At 53.8% G+C, this 25,477-nt stretch overlaps 1 protein-coding gene across 1 annotated transcript; it reads left to right on the top strand.

Moving 5' to 3' along the window:
- The first annotated feature begins 9,334 nt into the window (after positions 1-9,334).
- On the top strand, positions 9,335-25,073 carry hgh1 (HGH1 cochaperone). Its single transcript, XM_078425784.1, is given in 8 exon segments — positions 9,335-9,377; positions 10,804-11,374; positions 13,529-13,584; positions 13,587-13,628; positions 17,239-17,337; positions 22,110-22,201; positions 23,079-23,201; positions 24,773-25,073. Coding segments are annotated over 7 exon segments (1,143 nt in total). The 5' UTR covers positions 9,335-9,377; positions 10,804-10,832; the 3' UTR covers positions 24,962-25,073.
- The last annotated feature ends 404 nt before the right edge of the window (positions 25,074-25,477 follow it).

Raw genomic sequence — 25,477 nt, 5'->3', positions numbered from 1 at the left:
AAGTCAGACTGGGAATGGGAGGGGCAGTTGAAGTGCTCAGCCACCGGGAGATCAGATTGGTTAATGCGGACTGAGCGCAGGTGTTGAGCGAAACGATCGCCGAGCCTGTGCTTGGTTTCGCCGATGTAAATAAGTTGACATCTGGAGCAGCGGATGCAATAGATGAGGTTGGAGGAGGTGCAGGTGAACCTCTGTCTCACCTGGAAAGACTGTTTGGGTCCTTGGATGGAGTTGTGGGGGGAGGTAAAGGGACAGGTGTTGCATCTCGTGCGGTTGCAGGGGAAAGTGCCCGGGGATGGGGTGGTTTGGGTAGGAAGGGACGAGTGGACCAGGGAGTTACGGAGGGAACGGTCTCCGCGGAATGCAGAAAGGGGAGGGGATGGAAAGATATGGCCAGTGGTGGGGTCCCGTAGGTGACGGAAATGTTGGCGGATGATTTGTTGGATCCGCTGGCTGGTGGGGTGGAAGGTGAGAACGAGGGGGATTCTGTCCTTGTTACGAGTGGGTGAGGGGGAGCAAGAGCGGAGCTGCAGGATGTAGAAGAGACCCTAGTGAGAGCCTCATCCATAATGGAAGAGGGGAAGCCCCGTTTCCTGAAGAACGAGGACATCTAGTGTGAAACACCTCATCCCGGGCGCAGATGCGGCGTAGACGGAGGAATTGGGAGTAGGGGATAGACTTTTTGCAGGAGACCGGGTGGGAAGAAGTGTAGTCCAGATAGCTGTGTGAGTCAGTGGGTTTATAGATGTCAGTCACTAGTCTGTCTCCTGTGATGGAGATAGTGAGGTCCAGAAACGGGAGGGAGATGTCGGAGATAGTCCAGGTATATTTAAGGGCAGGATGGAAATTGGAAGTGAAGTGTATGAAGTCAGTGAGTTCTGCATGGGTACAAGAGGTAGCACCAATGCAGTCGTCGATGTAGCGGAGGTAGACTTCGGGGATGGGGCCGGTGTACGCCCGGAACAAGGATTGTTCGACGTACCCGACAAAGAGGCAGGCATAGCTAGGGCCCATGCAAGTGCCCATAGCTACGCCTCTGGTTTGGAGGAAGTGGGAGGAGTCAAAGGAGAAGTTGTTAAGAACCAGCTCTGCTAGGCGGAGGAGTGTTGGTAGATGGGGATTGGCTGGTTCTACGGTCGAGGAAGGAACGGAGGGCTTCGAGACCATCCTTGTGGGGGATGGAAGTATAGAGTGACTGAAGGCCATTTAGGACCTGGATGAGGAAAAACCTTTTCACCCAGAGAGTTGTGAATCTGCGGAATTCTCTGCCACAGAAGGCAGTGGAGGCCAATTCACTGGATGTTTTCAAGAGAGAGTTAGATATAGCTCTTAGGGCTAACAGAATCAAGGGAAGAAAGCAAGAAATGGGTACTGATTTTGGATGATCAGTCATGATCATATTGAATGGCGGTGCTGGCTTGACGGGCCGAATGGCCTACTCCTGCACCTATTTTCTATGTTTCTATAAGGAGAGGCTGCCTCACCTACAGTCTGTCTGTACCTTTTGAACTCTTTTAAAATTTTTTGGTAAGTTTTAAAAGTGTGTGTAAATGTTCTTTGGTTTGTTTTATGTGGGGGGTGGGGGAGGCGGTCGGGGGAAACTTTTTTCAATCTCTTAACTTGCTGGAGATGCGATTGTTTTCCGGATTGCATCTCCGGTCACTCTGCGGCCTAACATCATGGAGCTGGAGGTACTGCCGGGTACTGACTTTGAGCCACCGCGGGGCGAGGACTTAATATCTGAGCAGGCAAACCCATGCCTGGGATCGACGCTCCAACGCGGCCTGTTGACTTTAACATCGCGGAGCTCGCAGTCTCGGGACTGCACAACGTTCGACAAGCCCCGACCCGGGGTAGATCGCCTGAGCGGGGGAGCTGAGATCGCCCCCCGATTCAGGAGTTTGATCGCCCCGATGCGGAGAGCTCGCCGCCGGCTACGGAAGTCAAGATCGTCCCGTCTGCAGTTGTACAGGGCCCTAGTGAGACCGCACCTGGAGTACTGTGCGCAGTTTTGGTCTCCAAATTTGAGGAAGGATATTCTTGCTATTGAGGGCGTGCAGCGTAGGTTTACTAGGTTAATTCCCGGAATGGCGGGACTGTCATATGTTGAAAGACTGGAGCGACTAGGCTTGTACGCACTGGAACTTAGAAGGATGAGAGGAGATCTTATCGAAACGTATAAGATTATTAAGGGGTTGGACATGTTAGAGGCAGGAAACATGTTCCCAATGTTGGGGGAAGTCAAGAACAAGGGGCCACAGTTTAAGAATAAGGGGTAGGCCATTTAGAAGTGAGATGAGGAAAAACTTTTTCAGTCAGAGAGTTGTGAATCTGTGGAATTCTTGTCGTGGTTACCGGTGTTCAAAATGAAGCAGATGACACGGAGAATTCTTCAAGAAGTTAAAAGCCTTTATTTGCAAACAACGGCTGGAACAATCAGGATGTCAACCATCTGACTGCCCACTTAGTACACCGGGCAGCCTATTTTTATAGGATTCTTTCAGCCTTATCTTCTTTTCCTTATCTCGCCCTCATACTCCTCTTTACAGTCATTCATCTCTTTGCAGTCACCCTGTTTACCCTGCCACCATTAAACCCCACTCATTGATGAATGTCTATATTTCTTCACATGTTGCCTTCCACTCTGCCACCATTAAACTTTCAAGTAATCACCCCACTCATTGATGGATGTCTGTATTTCTTCACATGTCACCTTTCACCCTGCCACCATTAAACTTTCAAGTAATCACCCCACCACTCATTGATGAATGTCTATATCTCTTCCCATTCTGCCACCCTTGTCTTCTATCCTGGTTCATCCATCAATGTTTCTTCTCCTCCTGAGCAGCAGTCACAGACACGTGTCAAGGGTAAGGAATGTCTAGAGCGCCTTAATTAGTTACAGAGAGGCGCCTAATGCCTAAGTAGTTACAAACCTTAAACAACAATGTCTAATGTATAAAATAATATCGTATTATCTCCCATATTCTCTGCCTCAGAAGGCAGTGGAGGCCAGTTCTCTGAATGCATTCAAGAGAGAGCTAGATAGAGCTCTTAAGGATAGCGGAGTCAGGGGGTATGGGGAGAAGGCAGGAACGGAGTACTGATTGAGAATGATCAGCCATGATCACATTGAATGGCGGTGCTGGCTTGAAGGGCCGAATGGCCTCCTCCTGCACCTATTGTCTATTGTCAACGGAAGGTTAGAGGCCCCCGACCGCTGGAGGACAAAGAAGGGAGAGATTGAACTTTTTTTCACCTTCCATCACAGTGAGGAATGCGGAGGAGTCACTGTGGTGAATGTTTATGTTAAAATGTATTTTGTGTGTTCTGTTGCTTTTTATTGTTATGACTATGGCAAATGAAGTTCCTCGTATGTTGCAAAACATACTTGGCTAATAAAGTGTTATTGTGATTGTGATAAAGCAACCACAGCTACTTATACTGTATTTCTGTAAAATAGAAAAGATTAGCTAAAGTTATGGCATGCCCAGATAGACTGAGACAGAATAGATTACACTGGGAATGAAAAAGAAATAAAACAAATAAATATTTTAAGTTTTCTTTGGCAGAACTCTCAGAAAATCTCACAAATCGGGAGACAGGCCATCCAAATTAAAAGTTCCTTTAAGTTCTCCCATTTTAAAGGAAACAAGATGGAGACACAAAGAACTGCAGATGCTGGAATCTTGAACAAAATACAAAGTGCTGGAGGGACTTTGCGGGTCAGGTTGCATATGTGGAGGGAATGGACAGAAAACGTTTCGGGTTAGGCATTCTTCAGACCGATCAGTCTGAAGAAGGGTGTCCTATCAGTTGGAAGCAGGGACACAACCCAAAACGTTATCTGTCCATTTCTTTTCGCAGCTACCGCCTGATCAGCTGAGTTCCTTCAGCACTTTGTGTTTAGCTAAAAGAAACTTAACATCAGAAATAAGTATAGAACTGGGGAAATTGAAACCGAAACATGTTGGAGGCAATCAGCAGGTCCAAAACCTGTTTTGCAAATAGGTCATCACCACCCACAACTTCTGCCTTTCAGCCAATATCTTTCCTCTGTTCCACACTTCGCGCCCCACGTTCCTGCACCCTTTAATCTCCACTTCACCTCTCGCCTTTGTCACTCTCTCCACCCATCATCTCTCCTCACCTGCATCTACCGATCACCTGCAAAGGAAGGAGCTGCAGATGCTGGTTTATCCACACAAGGAGGAAAGAAGAAAATACTTTATTGCCTTCCATCACAGTGAAGAATGTGGGGGAGCCGCAGTGGTGGATGTTTATGTTAACTTTCATGTAGTTGTGTCTTGTTGCCTTTTTGGTATGATTGTATGGCAAATCAAATTCCTTGTCTGTTTTTACATAATTACAATTACAATATCACTTGTCAGTTCATACGTTAAGACCTCTGCAGTCATGATGACCTTTGAAAGACGTGCTGGCCCAGCTGAAAACATCACAAACCCCCTGCAGTTTGCATACAGGGCCAATAGATCGGTGGATGACGCAGTCAACCTAGGCCTGCACTTCATCCTCCAGCACCTAGACCACAAGGGGACCTATGTCAGGATTCTGTTTGTGGACTTTAGCGCTGCATTTAACACCATTGTGCCAGAGCTACTATACTCTAAACTCTCCCAGTTGACAGTGCCTGAATGTCAGTGCATAATCAACTTCCTGACAGGAAGCAGCATGTGAGGCTGGGAAAGCACATCTCGGACCCGCAGACCCTCAGCATAGGAGCACCGCAAGGTTGTGTACTATCCCCTCTCCTTTACTCTCTCGGCGTCACAGTGGCGCAGCGGTAGAGTTGCTGCCTTACAGCGAATGCTGCGCCGGAGACTCAGGTTCGATCCTGACTACGGGCGCCGACTGTATGGAGTTTGTACGTTCTCCCCGTGACCTGCGTGGGTTTTCTCCGAGATCTTCGGTTTCCTCCCACACTCCAAAGACGTACAGGTATGTGGGTTAATTGGCTGGGCAAATGTAATTTAAAAAAAAATTTTTTTTTTTAATTGTCCCTAGTGTGTGTAGGAGATTGCTGGGCGGCGCGGACCCGGTGGGCCGAAGGGCCTGTTTCCGTGCTGTATCTCTAAATCTAAGTCTAAATCTCTCTACACCAACGACTGCACCTCCAGACTCCTCTGTCAAGCTCCTCAAGTTTGCGGATAACGCAACCCTGATTGGACTGATCCAGGATGGGGAGGAATCTGCCTACAGATGGAAAGTGGCACAGCTGGCGTCCTGGTGCCATCGCAGCAACCTGGATCTCAATGCTCTCAAGACAGTGGAACTAATTGTAGACTTTCGAAGAGATCCCCCCTCCCCTCCCCCACTCACCATCAACAATACCACAGTCACATCTGTGGAGTCATTTGTTCCTTGGAACCATCATCTCCAGGGACCCTAAATGGGGGGCCACCATTGACTCCACAGTCAAAAAGGATCAACAGAGGATGTACTTCTTGCGGCAGCTGAGGAAACACAATCTGCCACATGCAATGATGGTCCAATTCTATACTGCTATCATTGAGTCCGTCCTCATCTTCTCCATCATGGTCTGCTTTGACTCAGCCACCAAGCACGACATCCGGAGGCTGCAACGGATCGTTCGCACAGCTGAGAAGGTTGTTGGCTGCAACCTTCCCTCCATTGACAAACTGTACATATTAATGGGCCCGGAAGTGAGCGGGCAAGATCGTCTCTGACCCCTCTCACCCTGGCCACAAACTCTTTGAAGCACTTCCCTCTGGAAGGCGACTCCGGACTGTCAAAGCCACCACAGCCAGACATAAAAACAGTTTTTTTTCACGAGTGGTAGTTCTACTCAATAACCAAAGTCTAGTTTCTTTTTTGCTCTGGTTTATTTTCACCCACATGTTTAGACCGTAATGGTGTATCCTTATTGTTTTGATGCTTTATTCTTAAATGTTAACTGTATGTTTGTGTTGTCATTTGTGAGCGGAGCACATTCCTTGTATATGCACATACTTGGCCAATAAACCTATTCATTCATTCATAAGTTCATAACTTCTAGGAGCTGAAATAGGCCATTCGGCCCATCAATTCTACTCCGCTAATCTATTTTTCCTTCTCATACCCATTCTCCTGCCTTCTCCCCATAATCCCTGGCACCCGTGCTAATCAGATCTATCTATCTCTGCCGTACAAATATCCACTGACGTCCGTGGCAATGAATTCCACAGATTCACCACCCTCTGATGCAATTTCTTCTTTCACCTTCCACCTCACCTGTCTTTGTCTACTTCCTCAATCCAGGGCATTGGCCCAAAAACAAATCTGCCTGCAGTGTTATGAATATTTGGAAATCTTTTGGCACCACCTCACCCTCAGTACCGCCCCACCCACAGTGCGGCACTCCCTCACCCCCCCCCCCCACCCACAGTGCGGCGCTCCCTCACCTCCGCTCCCTCAGTGCGGCACTCCCTCACCCCCCCCCCACCCACAGTGCGGCGCTCCCTCACCTCCGCTCCCTCAGTGCGGCGCTCCCTCACCACCCCCCCCCACCCACAGTGCGGCGCTCCCTCACCTCCGCTCCCTCAGTGCGGCGTCCCTCACCTCCGCTCCCTCAGTGCGGCACTCCCTCACCACCCCCCCCCACCCACAGTGCGGCGCTCCCTCACCCCCCCCCCCACCCACAGTGCGGCGCTCCCTCACCCCCCCCCCACCCACAGTGCGGCGCTCCCTCACCCCCCCCCCGCACACAGTGCGGCGCTCCCTCACCCCCCCCCCCACAGTGCGGCGCTCCCTCACCCCCCCCCACAGTGCGGCACTCCCTCACCCCCCCCCCCCACAGTGCGGCGCTCCCTCACCCCCCCCCCACCCACAGTGCGGCGCTCCCTCACCGCCGCTCCCACAGTGCGGCGCTCCCATACCACCCCCCAGTGCGGCGCTCCCTCACCCCCCCCCCCACAGTGCGGCGCTCCCTCACCCCCCCCCTCCCACAGTGCGGCGCTCCCTCACCCCCCCCCCCACAGTGCGGCGCTCCCTCACCCCCCCCACCCACAGTGCGGCGCTCCCTCACCTCCGCTCCCTCAGTTCGGCGCTCCCTCACCACCCCCCCCCCCCCACAGTGCGGCGCTCCCTCACCACCCCCCCCCACTCACAGTGCGGCGCTCCCTCACCCCCCCCCACAGTGCGGCGCTCCCTCACCCCCTCCCCACCCACAGTGCGGCGCTCCCTCACCGCCGCTCCCACAGTGCGGCGCTCCCATACCACCCCCCACAGTGCGGCGCTCCCTCACCCCCCCCCCCACAGTGCGGCGCTCCCTCACCCCCCCCCCCCACAGTGCGGCGCTCCCTCACCCCCCCCCTCCCACAGTGCGGCGCTCCCGGCGCTCCCTCACCCCTTCCTCCCACAGTGCGGCGCTCCCTCACCCCCTCCCCCCCACAGTCCGGCGCTCACTCACCCCCTCCTCCCACAGTGCGGCGCTCCCTCACCCCCCCTCCCAGTCCGGCGCTCCCTCACCCCCTCCTCCCACAGTGCGGCGCTCCCTCACCCCCCCCCCCACAGTGCGGCGCTCCCTCACCCCCCCCCCCCCCCACAGTCCGGCGCTCCCTCACCCCCCCCTCCCACAGTGCGGCGCTCCCTCACCCCCCTCCTCCCACAGTGCGGCGCTCCCTCACCCCCCCCCCCACAGTGCGGCGCTCCCTCACCACCCCACCACAGTGCGGCGCTCCCTCACCCCCCCCCCCCACAGTGCGGCGCTCCCTCACCCCCCTCCTCCCACAGTGCGGCGCTCCCTCACCCCCCCCCCCCACAGTGCGGCGCTCCCTCACCACCCCACCACAGTGCGGCGCTCCCTCAACCCCCCCCCACAGTGCGGCGCTCCCTCACCACCCCACCACAGTGCGGCGCTCCCTCACTTCCCCCCCCCCCCCACAGTGCGGCGCTTCCTCACCCCCCCCCCCCCACAGTGCGGCGCTCCCTCACCTCACCACCCCACCACAGTGCGGCGCTCCCTCACTTCCCCCCCCCCCACAGTGCGGCGCTCCCTCACCCCCTCCCCACCCACAGTGCGGCGCTCCCTCACCGCCGCTCCCACAGTGCGGCGCTCCCATACCACCCCCCACAGTGCGGCGCTCCCTCACCCCCCCCCCACAGTGCGGCGCTCCCTCACCCCCCCCCCCCACAGTGCGGCGCTCCCTCACCCCCCCCCCTCCCACAGTGCGGCGCTCCCGGCGCTCCCTCACCCCTTCCTCCCACAGTGCGGCGCTCCCTCACCCCCCCCCCCCCACAGTCCGGCGCTCACTCACCCCCTCCTCCCACAGTGCGGCGCTCCCTCACCCCCCCTCCCAGTCCGGCGCTCCCTCACCCCCTCCTCCCACAGTGCGGCGCTCCCTCACCCCCCCCCCCACAGTGCGGCGCTCCCTCACCCCCCCCCCCCCCCCCCACAGTCCGGCGCTCCCTCACCCCCCCCTCCCACAGTGCGGCGCTCCCTCACCCCCCTCCTCCCACAGTGCGGCGCTCCCTCACCCCCCCCCCCACAGTGCGGCGCTCCCTCACCACCCCACCACAGTGCGGCGCTCCCTCACCCCCCCCCCACAGTGCGGCGCTCCCTCACCCCCCTCCTCCCACAGTGCGGCGCTCCCTCACCCCCCCCCCCACAGTGCGGCGCTCCCTCACCACCCCACCACAGTGCGGCGCTCCCTCAACCCCCCCCCACAGTGCGGCGCTCCCTCACCACCCCACCACAGTGCGGCGCTCCCTCACTTCCCCCCCCCCCCCACAGTGCGGCGCTCCCTCACCTCACCACCCCACCACAGTGCGGCGCTCCCTCACTTCCCCCCCCCCACAGTGCGGCGCTCCCTCACTCCCCCCCCCCCACAGTGCGGCGCTCCCTCACCACCCCCCTCCCACAGTGCGGCGCTCCCTCACCACCCCCCCCACAGTGCGGCGCTCCCTCACACCCCCCCCACAGTGCGGCGCTCCCTCACCCCCTCCTCCCACAGTGCGGCGCTCCCTCACCACCCCCCCCACAGTGCGGCGCTCCCTCACCACCCCCCCCACAGTGCGGCGCTCCCTCACCACCCCCCCCACAGTGCGGCGCTCCCTCACCCCCTCCTCCCACAGTGCGGCGCTCCCTCACCACCGCGCGCTCTATTATCTTTGCCGCTGTCGGTGGCGAGGTGACAGTTCGGACTACAACTCCCATCGGGCAACGCGGCCCCTCGCCCTGCTCCCCTCGCCCCGCCCCCACCCGCGCACCGCCCCCCCAGCGCCCCGCCCCCCCCCCCCCCACTCGTCCCCCGCTCGCACCGCCCCCTCCCCCGCGTCCCATTGGCGGTGCCGGCTGGCAATCAGCGCGCAGTGGGCGGGACATCCGGACAAACGGCAGCGGCGCGCGTGGACCCGGGGTGAGTGGGAGATGTGATGGGGAATGGGGGGGGAGAAGAAATGGGAGGGGGGAATGGGGGGGTGAAGGGGGAAGAAATGGGAGGGGGGAATGGGGGGGTGAAGGGGGAGAGAGGGGGGAATGGGGGGTGAAGGGAGAGAGGGGGAATGGGGGGTGAAGGGAGAGAGGGGGAATGGGGGGTGAAGGGGGAGAGAGGGGGGAATGGGGGGTGAAGGGAGAGAGGGGGGAATGGGGGGTGAAGGGGGAGAGAGGGGGGAATGGGGGGTGAAGGGAGAGAGGGGGAATGGGGGGTGAAGGGGGAGAGAGGGGGGAATGGGGGGGAGGGAATGGTAGGGGAGGGGGAAAGTGGGAATAGGGGGAGGAAAGGGGGAATGGGGATAAGGTATGAGGGAGGGGAGAGAATGAGGGGGAGAGGGAATGTATTGGAGAGGTAATGGGGAGGGGAGAGAGGGAATGAAGGAGAGAGGGGGAAGGAAAGGGGGATGAAGTGGAGAGGGGAAGGGGGGAGGGTAGGGGGTGAAGTGGAGAGGGGAAGGGGGGAGTGGGAAGGGAGGAAAGGTAGAGAGGGAATGGGGTAGTGAGGGAATAAGGGGGGAGGGGAAGGTATGGGGTGGAGAGGGAATATGGGAGGGAACGAGTCCCAGATCCCCTTGTCCTAACCCCCCCCCCCTCTTGCCCCAGAATACCCTTCGTAGATCTACCCATTCCTAGATCACCCCTTTCCCAGTCCCCTCCTCCCCTGCCCAAAATCCCCCCCCCCCCCCCCCGCCCCAGATTTCCCTGTTCCCCTCCGCCCCAGATTTCCCTGTTCCCCTCCCATTATTTCAGATTCACCTCCTTCCCCTTGCCTTGGTTTCCCTCCCTCCCCCCTGCCTCAGATTACCCCCTCCCTCCACTCATATTCCCCTCTCTTGCCCCGGATTCTCTTCCCCCCCCCCCCCCCACCCCACCCTCCATTGGTGTGTGGGGAGTAGGTGGGAAATTGGGATAACATAGAACTAGCGTGCAGCAAGGAACTGCAGATGCCACTTAAGCCGAAGATAGACACAAAAAGCTGGAGTAACTCAACGGGTTAGACAGCAACTCTGGAGAGAAGGAATTGGTGACGTCTCGGGTCGAGAACCTTCATCAGACTTCAGATCTAGTGTGAAGATAGACACCAAATGCTGGAGTAACTCAGCGGGTCAGGCAGCATCTCTGGAGAACATGGATCGGTGATGTTTTGGGGCGGGACCCTCCGTCAGACTCTACTTCCCCAGCTTCTGAGGAAGGGTCCCAACCTGAGATGTCGCCCATCCATGTTCAGCATCCGGGCGGAGATGCTGCCTGATCCGCTGTGTTATTCGAGCACTTTGTGTGGGGTTTTTTTGTAAACCAGCGTCTGCCGTTCCTTGTTGCTCCACTAAACCTTACTTGTCCCTCGGCAGACTGATTGCCCAGGCCTTGGACGGCCGACATGTTGGAGGATGCACGTGCCCGCGAGCTCCTGTCCTTCCTGTCACCGGGAATCCGTCCGGATGTTCGGAGCCAGGCGACCGACTGCGTGCTGGGGCTGACTGGGAGCGTGGAAGGGAGGAGCTTCCTGGCCCAGAACGTGGCCTTTCTGCAGGCTCTCCTCACCCTGACTGGCGAGCGTTGTGGGGCCCTGGTGAAGGACTGCTACCGGGCCTTGGTCAACCTGTCGGCGGACGAGATTGTCCACCGGCCCCTGGTCCACGAGGTCGACCTTCTCCCCCATCTGCTGAGGAGCCTCTGTGACCCCGAGTGTGACTTCTCCGACCAGATCTGCTCCATCCTCTCCAACCTCTCTCGCAGTGCGGACACCTGCAGAGAGGTGTTGCGCGCCATCCAGAACCAGGACGTGGGCTTGGCCAAGATCGTGGAGGTCTTCTGCACAGAGGGCTACAACAAGAAGGTCACCCTCCACTACCTGGGACCTCTGCTATCCAACCTGACTCAGTTACCAGAAGCCAGGCGGTTCATACTGGATAAAGACAGGTCTGCTTCTTCTCGTGAACTATGTTATCTCGCGACATTAAATTACTACTAGCTGCTGCGGACCCTCTTAAGTCCAAACCTCTCCTCCCCTCCCCCATCCTCCCCTCCCCCACTCCCCACTCACCCACTCCACCCCACCCCTCAGCCCCCCTTATCCCATCCTCCTCCCCGCCCCCTCACCCACTCTATCCCCCTCCTCCTCCACCCCCCGCCCCTCACCCACTCCATCCCCCCCCTCCCTCGCCCACTCCATCCCCCTCGCCCACTCCATCCTCCCCGCCCCTCACCCACTCCATGCCCCCCTCAACCCCCCTTATCCCATCCTCCTCCCCTCACCCACTCCATAACCCCTCAACCTTATCCCTCCCTTATCCCATCCTCCTCCCCTCCCCCGCCCCTCACCCACTCCATCCTCCCTTATCACCCCTCCTCCCCAGCCCCTCACCCACTCCCCCTCTCAACCCCACCTTATCCCATCCTCCTCCCGCCCCTCGCCCATTCCATCTTCCCTCAACCCCCCTTATCCCATTCTCTTCCGCCCCTCGCCCACTACATCCTCCCTTAACCCCTCTTATCCCTCCTCCCCCGCCCCTCACCCACTCCATAACCCCTCAACCCCCCTTATCCTCCCGTCACCCGTGGGTCTGGCGGTCATGCCGTGAAGCGAGCTGCGGCTCGCTACGGGTCGCTGCCGTTTGTACCATCGCAGTTAGTTCTGGCATCCCAGAACAACCCCACTCAATACCTGCTCTCACCACCTCTGCACTACTAACCAGCTAACTATGTAACTATCTACCAAGTAAAGGAAACTACAGACGATTAACTCACTCAAACAAATGCTAAACATAGGGGCAGAAGTGGGCCATTCGGCCCATTGGGTCTGCTCTGTTTCTATATGATCACCCTCATCCTTTTTGGAACCTGGTCCGGGTTTACATGCTCCTGTACATTCTTCCCGGTGGCCAGGGTGGTGTGGCTCTATGATGGTGCTGGATGCCTTTTTGAGGTAGTGCTTTCTGTACACCCAAGATAGACACAAAAAGCTGGAGTAACTCAGCGGGTCAGACAGTATCTGTGGAGAGAAGGAATGGGTGACGTTTCGGGTCGAGACCCTTCTTCAGACTGGAATAGGTGACATTTCGGGTCGAGACCTTTCTTCGACACGAATAGGTGACGTTTCGGGTCGAGACCCGTCTTCAGATTCTTCCTGTAGACCCCTTGGATGGTGGGGAGGTCAGTACCTGTGATACCAATAGACAATAGGTGCAGGAGGAGGCCATTCGGCCCTTCGAGCCAGCACCACCATTCAATGTGATCATGGCTGATCATTCTCATTCAGTACCCCATTCCTGCCTTCTCCCCATACCCCCTGACTCCGCTATCCTTAAGAGCTCTATCTAGCTCTCTCTTGAATGCATTCAGAGAATTGGCCTCCACTGCCTTCTGAGGCAGTGAATCCATAGATTTACAATTCTCTGACTGAAATAGTTTTTCCTCATCTCCGTTCTAAATGGCCTACCCCTTATTCTTAAATTGTGGCCCCTGGTTCTGGACTCCCGAACATTGGGAACATGTTTCCTGCCTCTAACGTGTCCAACCCCTTAATAATCTTATATGTTTCGATAAGATCCCCTCTCATCCTTCTAAATTCCAGCGTATACAAGCCTAGTTGCTCCAGTCTTTCAACATATGACAGTCCCGCCATTCCGGGAATCAACCTAGTAAACCTACGCTGCACGCCCTCAATAGCAAGAATATCCTTCCTCAAATTTGGAGACCAAAACTGCACATAGTACTCCAGGTGCGGTCTCACTAGGGCCCTGTACAACTGCAGAAGGACCTCTTTGCTCCTATACTCAACTCCTCTTGTTATGAAGGCCAACGTTCCATTGGCTTTCTTCACTGCCTGCAGTACCTACATGCTTCCTTTCAGTGACTGATGCACTAGGACACCCAGTAGTGGAAGGACCCTAGACTGTGGCCCTCCCCCAACGGAGCCTTGGTGTTGCTGGCTCGAAGGGCCGAATGGCCCTACTCCTGCACCTATTGTCTATTGTTGGCTGTGCCCTGCGCATCTACACTGCGATTGTTAGGTGTTACCGGCCTGACTGAGTGCAGTGACTCCTCTTTTAGCCGGTGTGCTCTGCTCCACAGGTGTGTCGTGCAGCGTCTGCTCCCTTACACCCAGTACGAGGGTTCGTGTGTGCGTCGAGAGGCGTGGTGGGCACGCTACGTAACTGCTGCTTCGACTACGGTGAGTGTCTCGTCTCTCCTCGCCTCCATTCACCGAACGCCATCTACAAACCCCGGCCCTGCACTCTGGCCAAAACACAACCAAAAGCCTGGTTACCGGTTCATTTAGTTTAGTTTACTTGAGAGTTACGGCGCCGAAATAGGCCTTTCGGCCAGCCGAGTCTGTGCCGACCAGCGATCCCCGCACACTAGCACTGTCCTACAAACACTAGGGACGATTTACAATTTTTATCAAGCCAATTAAACCTGCAAACCTGAGGTAGACACAAAATGCTGGAGTAACTCAGCGGGTCAGGCAGCATCTCTGGAGAGAAGGAATGGATGACGTTTCAGGTCGAGACCCTTCTTCAGTCTGACCCGAAACCTCACCCATCCCTTCTCTCCAGAGATGCTGCCTGACCCGCTGAGTTACTCCAGCATTCGATTTAAACCAGCATCTGCAGTTTTTTTTTCCTACACAACCTACAAACCTGTACGTCTTTGGGATGTGGGAGGAAAGCGGAGCTCCTGGAGAAAGCCCACAGGGAGAACGTGCAAACTCCATACAGACAGCACCCGTAGTCAGGATCGAACCCGGGTCTCAGGCGCTGTGCCACCCACCGCTGTACTTCTGCAGTCACACAGACTGCCGGCAGAGGATACAGAAGCTTGAAAGCGCACACCACCAAGTCAAGTCAAATTTATTTGTCACATACACATACACGATGTGCAGTGAAATGAAAGTGGCAAGTGCCTGCGGATTGTACACAAAAAAGAATTACAGTTACAGCATATAAATAAGTTAATAAGTTACTATAGTGTAGACAAAAATGTGGTCTCTGGGGTTATAAAAGTTGACAGTCCTGATGGCCTGTGGGAAGAAACTCCGTCTCATTCTCTCCGTTTTTACAGCGTGACAGCGGAGGCGTTTGCCTGATCGTAGCATCTGGAACAGTCCGTTGCTGGGGTGGCAGGGGTCCCTCATGATCTTGCTTGCTCTGGATCTGCACCTCCTGATGTATAGGTCCTGCAGGGGGGACGAGTGTAGTTCCCATGGTGCGTTCTGCCGAACGCACTACTCTCTGCAGGGCCATCCTGTCCTGGGCAGAGCTGTTCCCAAACCAGACTGTAATGTTGCCGGACAGGATGCTCTCTACAGCCCCAGAGTAGAAGCAATGAAGGATCCTCAGAGACACCAGACTCAGGAACAGGTTCTTCCACTCCGCGCGCTGCGCCATTTTATCAAGCCATTATCTATCTTCAATTTAACTCAATTTCGGAAAATACATTGATATTAAAGATGCCGTTCAGCTGAAAAGAAGTGCTGAAAAGATTTAAACAGAAAAACATAGAAAATAGGTGCAGGAGGAGGCCATTCGGCCCTTCGAGCCAGCACCGCCATTCATTGTGATCATGGCTGATCATCAGTAACCCGTGCCTGCCTTCTCCCCATACCCCTTGATTCCGCTAGCCCCTAGAGCTCTATCTAACTCTCTTTTAAATTCATCCAGTGAATTGGCCTCCACTGCCTTCTGTGGCAGAGAATTCCACAAATTCACAACTCTCTAGGTGAAAAAGTTTTTCTTCACCTCAGTTTTAAATGGCCTCCCCTTTATTCTTAGACTGTGGCCCCTGGTTCTGGACTCCCCCAACATTGGGAACATTTTTCCTGCATCTAGCTTGTCCAGTCCTTTTATAATTTTATATGTTTCCATAAGACCCCCTCTCATCCTTCTAAACGCCAGTGAATACAAGCCCAGTCTTTCCAATTTTTCCTGATATGACAGACAATAGACAATAGGTGCAGGAGTAGGCCATTAGGCCCTTTGAGCCAGCACCGCCATTCAATGTGATCATGGCTGATCATTCACAATCAATACTCTGTTCCTGCCTTCTCCCCATACCCCCCTATCTTTAAGAGCTCTATCTAGCTCTCTCGTGAAAGTATCCAGAGAATTGGCCTCCACTGCCTTCTGAGGCAGAGAATTCCACAGATTTACAACTCTCTGACTGAAAAAGTTGAGTCAACTTTTTGACTCAAGACAGTCCCGCCATCCCAGGGATTAACCTCTTGAACCTATGCTGCACTGCCTCAATAGCATGGATGTCCTTCCTCAAATTAGGAGACCAAAACTGCACACAGTACTCCAGGTGCGGTCTCACAACTGCAGAAGGACCTCTTTACTCCTCTACTCAAATCCTCTCGTTATGAAGGCCAACATGCCATTTAGGAGGATGTTGCCAGGCACTGAGCTACAGAGCGAGGTTGGGCAAGGTGGGTATTTATTTCTTGTAGCACAGGAGGCTGAGGGGTGATCTGATAGGGTTTACAATTGTGCAGGATACAGCTAGGGTGAATGCACTACTTTTTTTTCCAGGGGGAGAGGGAGATTCCTTGGAGTGGGGTTCAGGGGTGTGGGAGGGAGATGGAGCTTCTCGTGAACACGGGTCACGGGAGAGCGAATCCCCGGGAACTGGAGTCAGGGGAGAGGGAGTTTCCTGGAAGCGTGGGGAGAGGACATAGAGGGAGAGTCCAGACACCACAAAGATTCACGATGCTGCCTTACAGCACTTACAGCGCCGGAGACCCGGGTTCGATCCCGACTACAGGATCTGTACGGAGTATGTACGTTCTCCCCGTGACCTGCGTGGGATTTCTCCGAGATCTTCGCTTTCCTCCCACACTCCAAAGACGTACAGGTATGCAGGTTGATTGGCTTGGTATAATTGTAAATTGTCCCTAGTGCTAATGTGCGGGGATCGCTGGTCGGCGCGGACTTGGTGGGCCGAAGGGCCTGTTTTCGTGCTGTATATCTGAACTAAACTCTGTCGGTTCTTTTTCACAACTTCATAAACTACAGCTGTGTCTGAATATTATTTGTAGGAAGGAGCCGCATGCTGGTTTCAAACAAAGGCAGACACAAGATGCTGGAGTAACTCAGAGGGTCGTTTCCCTCTCCCCTGACTCTCACTCTGAAGAAGGGTCTCGACCCGAAACGTCACCTATTACTTCTCTCCAGAGATGCTGCCCGACCCGCTGAGTTACTCAAGCTTTTTGTGTCTTATCTTCTGAATATCCACTCAGACAATGTGGCGGATCAAAGACTGGAGCGACTAGGCTTGTATACACTGGAATTTAGAAGGATGAAAGGAGATCTTATCGAAACGTATAAGATTATTAAGGGGTTGGACACGTTAGAGGCAGGAAACATGTTCCCAATGTTGGGGGAGTCCAGAACAAGGGCCACGGTTTAAGAATAAGGGGTAGACCATTTAGAACTGAGATGAGGAAAAACTTTTTCAGTCAGAGAGTTGTGAATCTGTGGAATTTTCTGCCTCAGAAGGCAGTGGAGGCCAATTCTCTAAATGCATTCAAGAGAGAGCTAGATAGAGCTCTTAAGGATAGCGGAGTCAGGGGGTATGGGGAGAAGGCAGGAACGGGGTACTGATTGAGAATGATCAGCCATGATCACATTGAATGTTGGTGCTGGCTCGAAGGGCCGAATGGCCTCCTCCTGCACCTATTGTCTATTGTCTATTGCCAGATTTGGCGTTTCTACGGTGCAGATCTCCCTGAGCTCTCGGCAGATTGTGTGAACCCATTGTGTCTTTCCCCCCCCCCCCCCCCCCAGACTCTCACGACTGGTTGCTGGGCCCCGAAGTGGACATCCTTCCCTTCTTGCTGCTGCCCTTGGCCGGCCCAGAGGAGCTGAGCGAAGAGGAAATGGAAGGTAGGTAGTGAGGGAGCAACAAGGGAAGTCGCGGTCTCTGGCAGCAAAACATCGAAACAGAAACTAGCAGCACATTGATCTTTGCTCTGAAATCTTAACAGTTAGAATGTCCCCTCGACATCGGTGAACATCCAGGGAATGAACATTGAGAGTGTGGACTGGGTGTTTACCTGAACTATAAACTGGACTGGACTGATAGCAATAATGCACTTTATAAGAAAGGCCAGAGCAGACTGTACCTGCTGATGAGACTCAGGTCCTTGTGGAGTGCAGGGGGCACTCCTGAGGACCTTCTTCGACACTGTGGTGGCATCGGCCATTTTCTATGGAGTGGTCTGCTGGAGTCGTTGGATAAACTGGTCAGGAAGGCCAGCTCTGTCCTGGGTTGCCCCCTCGACTCAGTGCAGGTGGTGGGAGAGAAGAGGATGATGGCAAAGATAACATCGCTGCTGGACAACGACTCCCACCCCATGCAGGACACTGTCACTGCACTGAGCAGCTCCTTCAGTGACAGACTCCTTCACCCCAAGTGTGTGAAGGAGAGATATAGGAGGTCCTTCTAGCAGACCAGTGAATGAAGATAATTACCGCTATTTTAATTTTTTAATGAATGTTCATTTATTTTTGCTATCCATTTTGCTGCTGTCAGCCTGCAATTTTCCCCGTTGTGGGACAAATAAAGTACTTATTATTATTACAACGATCAGCCAAAACATTATGACCTGATGAGCCAAAACATTATGACCACCTGCCTAATATGCTGTTGGTCCTCCGTGTGCAACCCCATACACAGCAGGGTGCGATGCACTGTGTATTGTGACACATTCCTCCCGTGACCACCATTAAAATTTTCTGTGACTTGTGCCACAGTAGACCTTCTGTCGGTTCGGGATAGCCTTCGTTGCCCTCGTGCATCGATGAGCCTTGGGCTCCCAACACCCTGTCGCCGGTTTGTGGTTTGTCCCTCCTCGGACCACTGTCGGTAGGTACTCACCACTGCTGACCGGGAGCACCCCACAAGCCTTGCCGTTTCAGAGATGCTCTGACCCAGTCGTCTGGCCAGAACAATTTGGCCCTTGTCAAAGTCACTCGGGTCTTTACTCCTGCCCATTTCTGCATCCAACACATCAACTTCAAGAACTGACTGTTCACTTGCTGCCTAATATATCCCACCCCTTGACAGGTGCCATTGTAACAAGATAACCAATGTTATTCACTTCGCCTGTCAGTGGTTATAATGTTTTGTCTGATCGGTGTAGAACAGTACAGCACAGGAATAGGCTCTTTGGCCCACAATATCTGTGCCAAACAAGATGTTAAGACTTTTATCTACTTGCCCCTTAATTCCCTGCACATCCATGTGCCTATCCCAAAGTCTTTAATATCACTATCATATATGCTGTCTCCACCTGGGAGCATGTTCCAGGCACTCACCACCCCCTGTGTAAAGACAACAGGCCCATGCACCTCCATCAAACTTTGCCTCTCTCACTTTAAAGCTATGCCGTCTAGGATTTTATATTTCTATTCCAGGTAAAAGGTTTTAACTATCTGAAGGAGGGTCTCGACCCGAAACGTCACCCATTCCTTCTCCCCAGCGATGCTGCCTGACCCGCTGAGTTGCTCCAGCATTTTGTGTCTGAACGGTTTTAACTGTTGATGTTCCCGTCTACCTCTGGCATTTCAGGAAAAAACACTCCCACGTCTCTCCAACCTCTTTTTTTAAATACCCTCTGATCCAGGCATCATCTTGGCAACCTTCCTCAGCACTCTCAGTTCAGTTTAGTTTAGTTTAGTTTACTGTCACGTGTGCCGAGGTACAGTGAAAAGCTTTTGTTGCGTGCTCTCCAGTCAGCGGGAAGACAACATATGATTACATTCAAAGGTAGACACAAAATGCTGGAGCAACTCAGCGGGTCAGGCAGCACCTCGGGAGAGAAGGAATGGGTGACGTTTCATGTTGAGACCCTTCTTCAGCATCTGCAGTTTTTTTTCCTACACATATTATTAGATTTAGATTTAGAGATACAGCGCGGAAACAGGCCCTTCGGCCCACCGGGTCCGCGCCGCCCAGCGATCCCCGCACACTAACACTATCCTACACACACTAGGGACAATTTTTACATTTAATTAACCCAGCCAATTAACCTACAAGCCTGCACGTCTTTGGAGTGTGGGAGGAAACCGAAGATCTCGGAGAAAACCCACGCAGGTCACAGGGAGAACGAACAAACTCCGTACAGACGGCCATTCAATCCATTCACAGTATATAAGATACATGATAAGGGAATAACGTTTAGCACAAGGTAAAGCCAGCAAAGTCCGATCAAAGATAGTCCGAGGGTCACCAATGAGGTAGATAGTAGTTCAGCACTGCTCTCTGGTTGTGGGAGGATGATTCAGTTGCCTGATAACAGTTGGGAAGAAACTGTCCCTGAATCTGGAGGTGTGCGTTTTCACACGTCTATACCTTTTGCCTGATGGGAGCGGGGAGAAGAGTCTTTCCAAAGCTTTCCCAACCTTCCCGTAACGACTCCCCTGCCTCTATCAATAAGCCAGTTCTAAATCCATACGATCAAGTCACTGTTAATCTCATGCATCTTGATCTTCTCGATCAGCCTACCATGAAGGACGTTATCAAATGCCTTACTAAAACCCGTGTAGATAATACCCTCGTTCATAATCTTCTTCACCTCCTCAAAAAACTCAAACCGAATTAGTAAAACACGACCGTGTGCTTCCAAATAGGAGTAAATCCTATCCTGAAGAATCCTCTCCAACGTGGTCAAATGTCAGTAAAATGGAGGCACAAGAGGCAGCAGAATGCTGCAAGAACTGGAGGAACTCAGAGGGTCAGGCAGCATCTGTGGAGGGAAAGAGACAGATGACGTTTTGGGTCAGGACCATTCTTCAGACTGATGGAGTGGTGGGGAGAAGGCATTTCTCCCACCTCATCAGTCACCCTGCTCTTTTCCCCTCCTCCGCTCACTCATCTCCTATCCCCGAATCACAGATTTCCCTTTTATCCTTCTTTTCCTCCTCCACTTTCCCCTTCCACCCATATCCTTCCCTGCGGCTTTATATTTCACTCCTCCTCTTCTCAACCCTTTGTTCTCCTTTTCACCTCTAGCTTGTGTCACTGACTTCACCCATCTGCCGATCAAACCCCCACCGCACCTCAGCCGTATCCACCTATCACTTGTGTGGGAAGGAACTGCAGATGCTGGTTTACACTGAAGATAGACACAGAATGCTGGATTAACTCAGAGAGTTGTGAATTTGTGGTTTTCACCCAGAGAGTTGTGAATGTGTGTAATTCTCTGCCACATTGCGATCATGGCTGATCATCCACAATCAGTAACCCGTGCCTGCCTTCTCCCCATACCCCTTGATTCCGCTAGCCCCTGGAGCTCTATCTAACTCTCTTTTAAGTTCATCCAGTAAATTGGTCTCCACTGCCCTCTGTGGCAGAGAATTCCACAAATTCACAACTTTCTGCGTGAATTTTTTTTTTCCCATCACAGTTTTAAATGGTCTCCCCTTTATTCTTAGACCGTGGACCCTGGTTCTGGACACCCCCAACATTGGGAACATTTTTCCTGCATCTAGCTTGTCCAGTCTTTTTATAATTTTATACGTTTCTATAAGATCCCCTCTCAACCTTCTAAACTCCAGTGAATACAAGCCCAGTCTTTCCAATCTTTCCTCATATGACAGTCCCGCCATCCCGGGGATTAACCTCGTGAACCTACGCTGCACTGCCTCAGTAGCAAGGATGTCCTTTCTCAAACTAGGAGACCAAAACTGCACGCAATCCCCTACTCGACCTACCTGCCCCCACCCAGCTCGATCCCTCCCGCACATTTCTGCAAAACACAAGCCTCCATTTTGACGACTGACGTCCTGGTTTACAGCCTGTAATCAGGCCCTTCGGCCCACTGAGTCCACGCCGACCATTGATCACCCTTTCAGGCTAGTTTGCTGGCTGGTAGAGTAGCTGCCTGACAGCGCCAGAGATCTGGGTTCGATCCTGACTACGGCTGCTGGCTGTGTGGAATTTGTACATTCTCCCCCATGACCACGTGGGTTTTCTCCGGATGCTCCGGTTCCCCCCCACCCCACCCCCATTCCAAAGACGTACAGGATTGTAGGTTCATTGACTTCGGTAAAATTGTAAATTGTCCCCAGTTTATAGGATAGTGTTAATGTGCAAGGTAGTGTAAGAAAATAACTGCAGATGCTGGTACAAATCGAAGGTATTTATTCACAAAATGCTGGAGTAACTCAGCAGGTCAGGCAGCATCGTAGGATAGAAGGAATGGGTCTCTCTCCTGAGATGCTGCCTGACCTGCTGAGTTACTCCAGCATTTTGTGAATAAATTAATGTGCAAGGGGATCGCTGGTCGGCGCGGACTTGATGACAAAGGGCCTGTTTCCCAGCTCTATCTTTAAAATCTAAAAGACCATGTTATTCCAATTTCACATCCACTCCCTAAACATTAGGGGAAATTTGCAGAGACCAATTAACCTACAAACCCGCACGTCTTTAGGATGTGGGAGGAAACCGGAGCACCCGGAGGAAACCCACACGGTCACAGGGAGAACGTGCAAACTCCGCACAGACAGTAGGTGAGGTCAGGATGGGACCCGGGTCTCTGGCGCTGTGAGGCTGTGGCTCTACCCTTAGACCCTAGCCCGTTCCTTGACCTTTGGCCTGCCTCTGCCCTCTGACCCGCCTCTGCCCTCTGACCCGCCTCTGCCCTCTGACCCAGGCTTGCCCGAGGATCTGCAGTACCTGCCGGAGAACAAAAAGCGGGAGCAGAACTCGGATATCCGGAGGATGCTCCTGGAGGCCATAAATCTGGTACGTGTGCGTGTGACCCCCCCCCCCCCCGTGTCCTCACTGAGCCTCCCAGCACCACAGAGCTGTCCCCACACCACAGTCACCCTTGGAAGCACACGGACCTGCAGGTAAGTTGAGTTTAATTTAGAGTTACAGCCCTTCGGCCCACCGAGTCCGTGCTGACCCGTGATCCCCCGCACATCCGACACACAAAATTTACAATTTTACCGAAGCCAATTAACCTACAGACCTGTACTCCTTTGGAGTGCGGGAGGAAACCGGAGCACCCGGAGAAAACCCATGTCGGTCACGGGGAGAACGTACAAACTCCACACAGACAGCACCCGTAGTCAGGATCGAACCCGGTGTCTCTGGCGTGCGGTGAGGCGGCAACTCCATCGCCGCGCCACCGTGGTTTACAAAAAGGACACACAAAGTGCAGGAGCGACTCAGCAGGTCTGGCAGCATCTCTGGAGAACATGGACAGACGACCTTTTGGGCCGTGGTGGTTCTTCAGACTGATTGTAGTAAGGAGGAGAAAGATGGAAGAGAGAGGCGGGAGTGGGACAAAACTTGCCCACACTGGCCAACATGTCCCAGCTACACTAGTCCCACCTGCCCACGTTTGGTCCATATCCGTCCAAACCTGTCCTATCCATGAACGTATCTGTTCTGTGTTAATCTCTAGTGTAGGAAGTAACTGCAGATGCTGGTTTAAACCAACGATAGACGCAAAAAGCTGGAGTAACTCAGCGGGACAGGCAGCATCTGTGGAGAGAAGGAACGGGTGACATTTCGGGTCAAGACCCTTCTTCGGACTGCTGCCTGTCCCGCTGAGTTACCCTCTAGCTTTTTGTGCCTATCGTCTGTGTTAATCTCTGCTGACTCTCTGCCCTAGCTGGTGGCGACTAAGAACGGGCGTAAGGTGGTGAGGGAGAAGAATGCCTACGTGATCCTCAGGGAGCTGCACAAGTGGGAGGAGGAGCCACAGGTTGGAGCGACCTGCCTGAAGCTGATTGAGGTGAGTCGCAGAGGGGATCGCGGTCGCAGAGGGCAGCAGCATCAGTCACTGTGGCAGCTGGTCTCTCCCAGTCACCTGGACAACAGTACAGCATAAAAACAGGCTCTACCGCCCAACCCATCCATGCCCACCAACATGCCCCATGTAAGGTCATCCCATTTGCCCGCGTCTGTTCCTTGTCCCTCCAAAGACGTACAGGTATGTAGGTTAATTGGCTGGGTAAATGTAAAAATTGTCCCTAGTGGGTGTAGGATAGTGTTAATGTGCGGGGATCACTGGGCGGCACGGACTTGGAGGGCCGAAGAGGCCTGTTTCCGGCTGTATATATATGATATGATGATATGATAAACCTTCCCTATCCTGGTACTGATTCAAATGCCTTTTAAATGTCGTTATTGTAACATAGAAACATAGAGAATAGGTGCAGGAGGAGGCCAATTGGCCCTTCGAGCCATCACCGCCATTCATTGTGGAGAAACTCAGCATTTTGTGAATAAATACCTTCGATTTGTACCAGCATCTGCAGTTATTTTCTTACACAATCTCTCCCTATAGCTCAGGCCCTTGAGTCCTGGCAACATCCTTGTATATCTTCTCTGCAATCTTTCCAGTTTAAGAGAAAGTTTCCATATACATGGACATAGACAATAGGTGCAGGAGGAGGCCATTCGACCCTTTGAGCCAGCACCGCCATTCATTGTGATCATGGCTGATCATCCACAATCAGTAACCTGTGCCCAACTTCTCCCCATATCCCTTGATTCCTCTAGCCCCTAGAGCTCTATCTAACTGTCTCTTAAATTCATCCAGTGATTTGGCCTCCACTGCCCTCTGTGGCAGAGAATTCCACAAATTCACAAGTCTCTGGGTGATTTTTTTTTTCTCACCTCAGTTTTAAATGGCCTCCCCTTTATTCTAAGACTGGCCCCTGGTTCTGGACTCCCCCAACATTGGGAACATCTTCCCTGCATCTAGCTTGTCCAGTCCTTTTATAATTTTATACGTCTCTATAAGATCCCCTTTCATCCTTCTAAACTCCAGTGAATACAAGCCCAGTCTTTTCAATCTTTCCTCATGTGATAGTCCCGCCATCCCAGGGATCAATCTCGTGATGTCCTTTCTAAAAGCAGGATGCCCAAAGCTGAACCCGTCACTCTGAACGCGGCGGCCTTGTCAACGTCTAGTCTCAACTTCTATATCACAGCCCTGATGACCCAACACGCCAAGAGCCTTCTTCACCACCCTGGTGATGGGGGAGGGGGGTAGTGATGGGGGAGGGGTGGTGGCGATGGGGGAGGGGCAGTGCAGAGGGAGCCTGGGGGGGAATCAGGGCTAGGGAGGGAGGTGTGAGAGGCGGTGTGGAGGGATGGTTCCTATATTGGGGGCAGTGGGAGTGCAGCACTGCCACCGAGGGTCAGGGCTGGGGTGCAGGGCCAAGGGAGCGCCCGGCTGGATTTCGGGGAGGGGGGAGAGGGATAGATGGGGGCTGTGATGTGACCCTCCCCGCTCGTCATTCACAGAGGGTAACGTTCCGCCACTGTGACCCCCTCCCCCCCACTCCCCCGTCCCAGGTGCTGATCTCCGACGAGCCCGAGGCCGACATGGAGAACCTTCTGGAAGTAGAGATCCCCGAGGACATGGAGAGGAAACTGAGGCAACAGGAGGAAGAGGAGCAGAGGCAGCTGGAGGAGGAGGAGAGGCAGCGGGGAGGCGACGGGCAGGAGGGGCAGGGGAAAACGCCAGAGGGTCTGGACAGCTGACGACTTCCTTGCCCAGTGTGTAGGAAGGAACTGCAGGCGCAGGTTTACACCGAAGACAGACACAAAATGCTGGAGTAACTCAGCGGGACAGGCAGCATCTCTGGATGGAAGGAATGGGTGACGTTTCGGGTCAAGACCATTCAGACCCTGAGAAAGGATCTCGACCCGAAACGTCATCCATTCCTTCTCTCCAGAGATGCCCTCTCTGCCTGGCCTGTCCTCCTCTGTGCTTCTATTTCGGGAGGGGCAAGACCTTGTGGTTTAATGGATGGGGAAGATGTTTTAGCACTCTGAGCCCAAGGCCCCACCTTTGTTCATCTGCACTGAAGTCAACAGTTTGCCTGGTTGGTTCCCCTTCAAAGACTAGCTCAGCATCTCCAGATACAGCACAGAAACAGGCCGTTCGGCCCAACTTGTCCTTGCCCATCAATGTATCTTGCAGAGTTGGTTCCTTTTGCCTGCATTTAGCCCATATCCCTCTAACTCCTCCATAGAAACATAGAAAATAGGTGCAGG

Source organism: Rhinoraja longicauda, chromosome 2, assembly GCF_053455715.1.
Source record: "Rhinoraja longicauda isolate Sanriku21f chromosome 2, sRhiLon1.1, whole genome shotgun sequence".
NCBI classification, from domain to species: Eukaryota; Metazoa; Chordata; class Chondrichthyes; order Rajiformes; family Arhynchobatidae; genus Rhinoraja; species Rhinoraja longicauda.
This window is presented reverse-complemented; position numbering and strand designations above follow the sequence as displayed.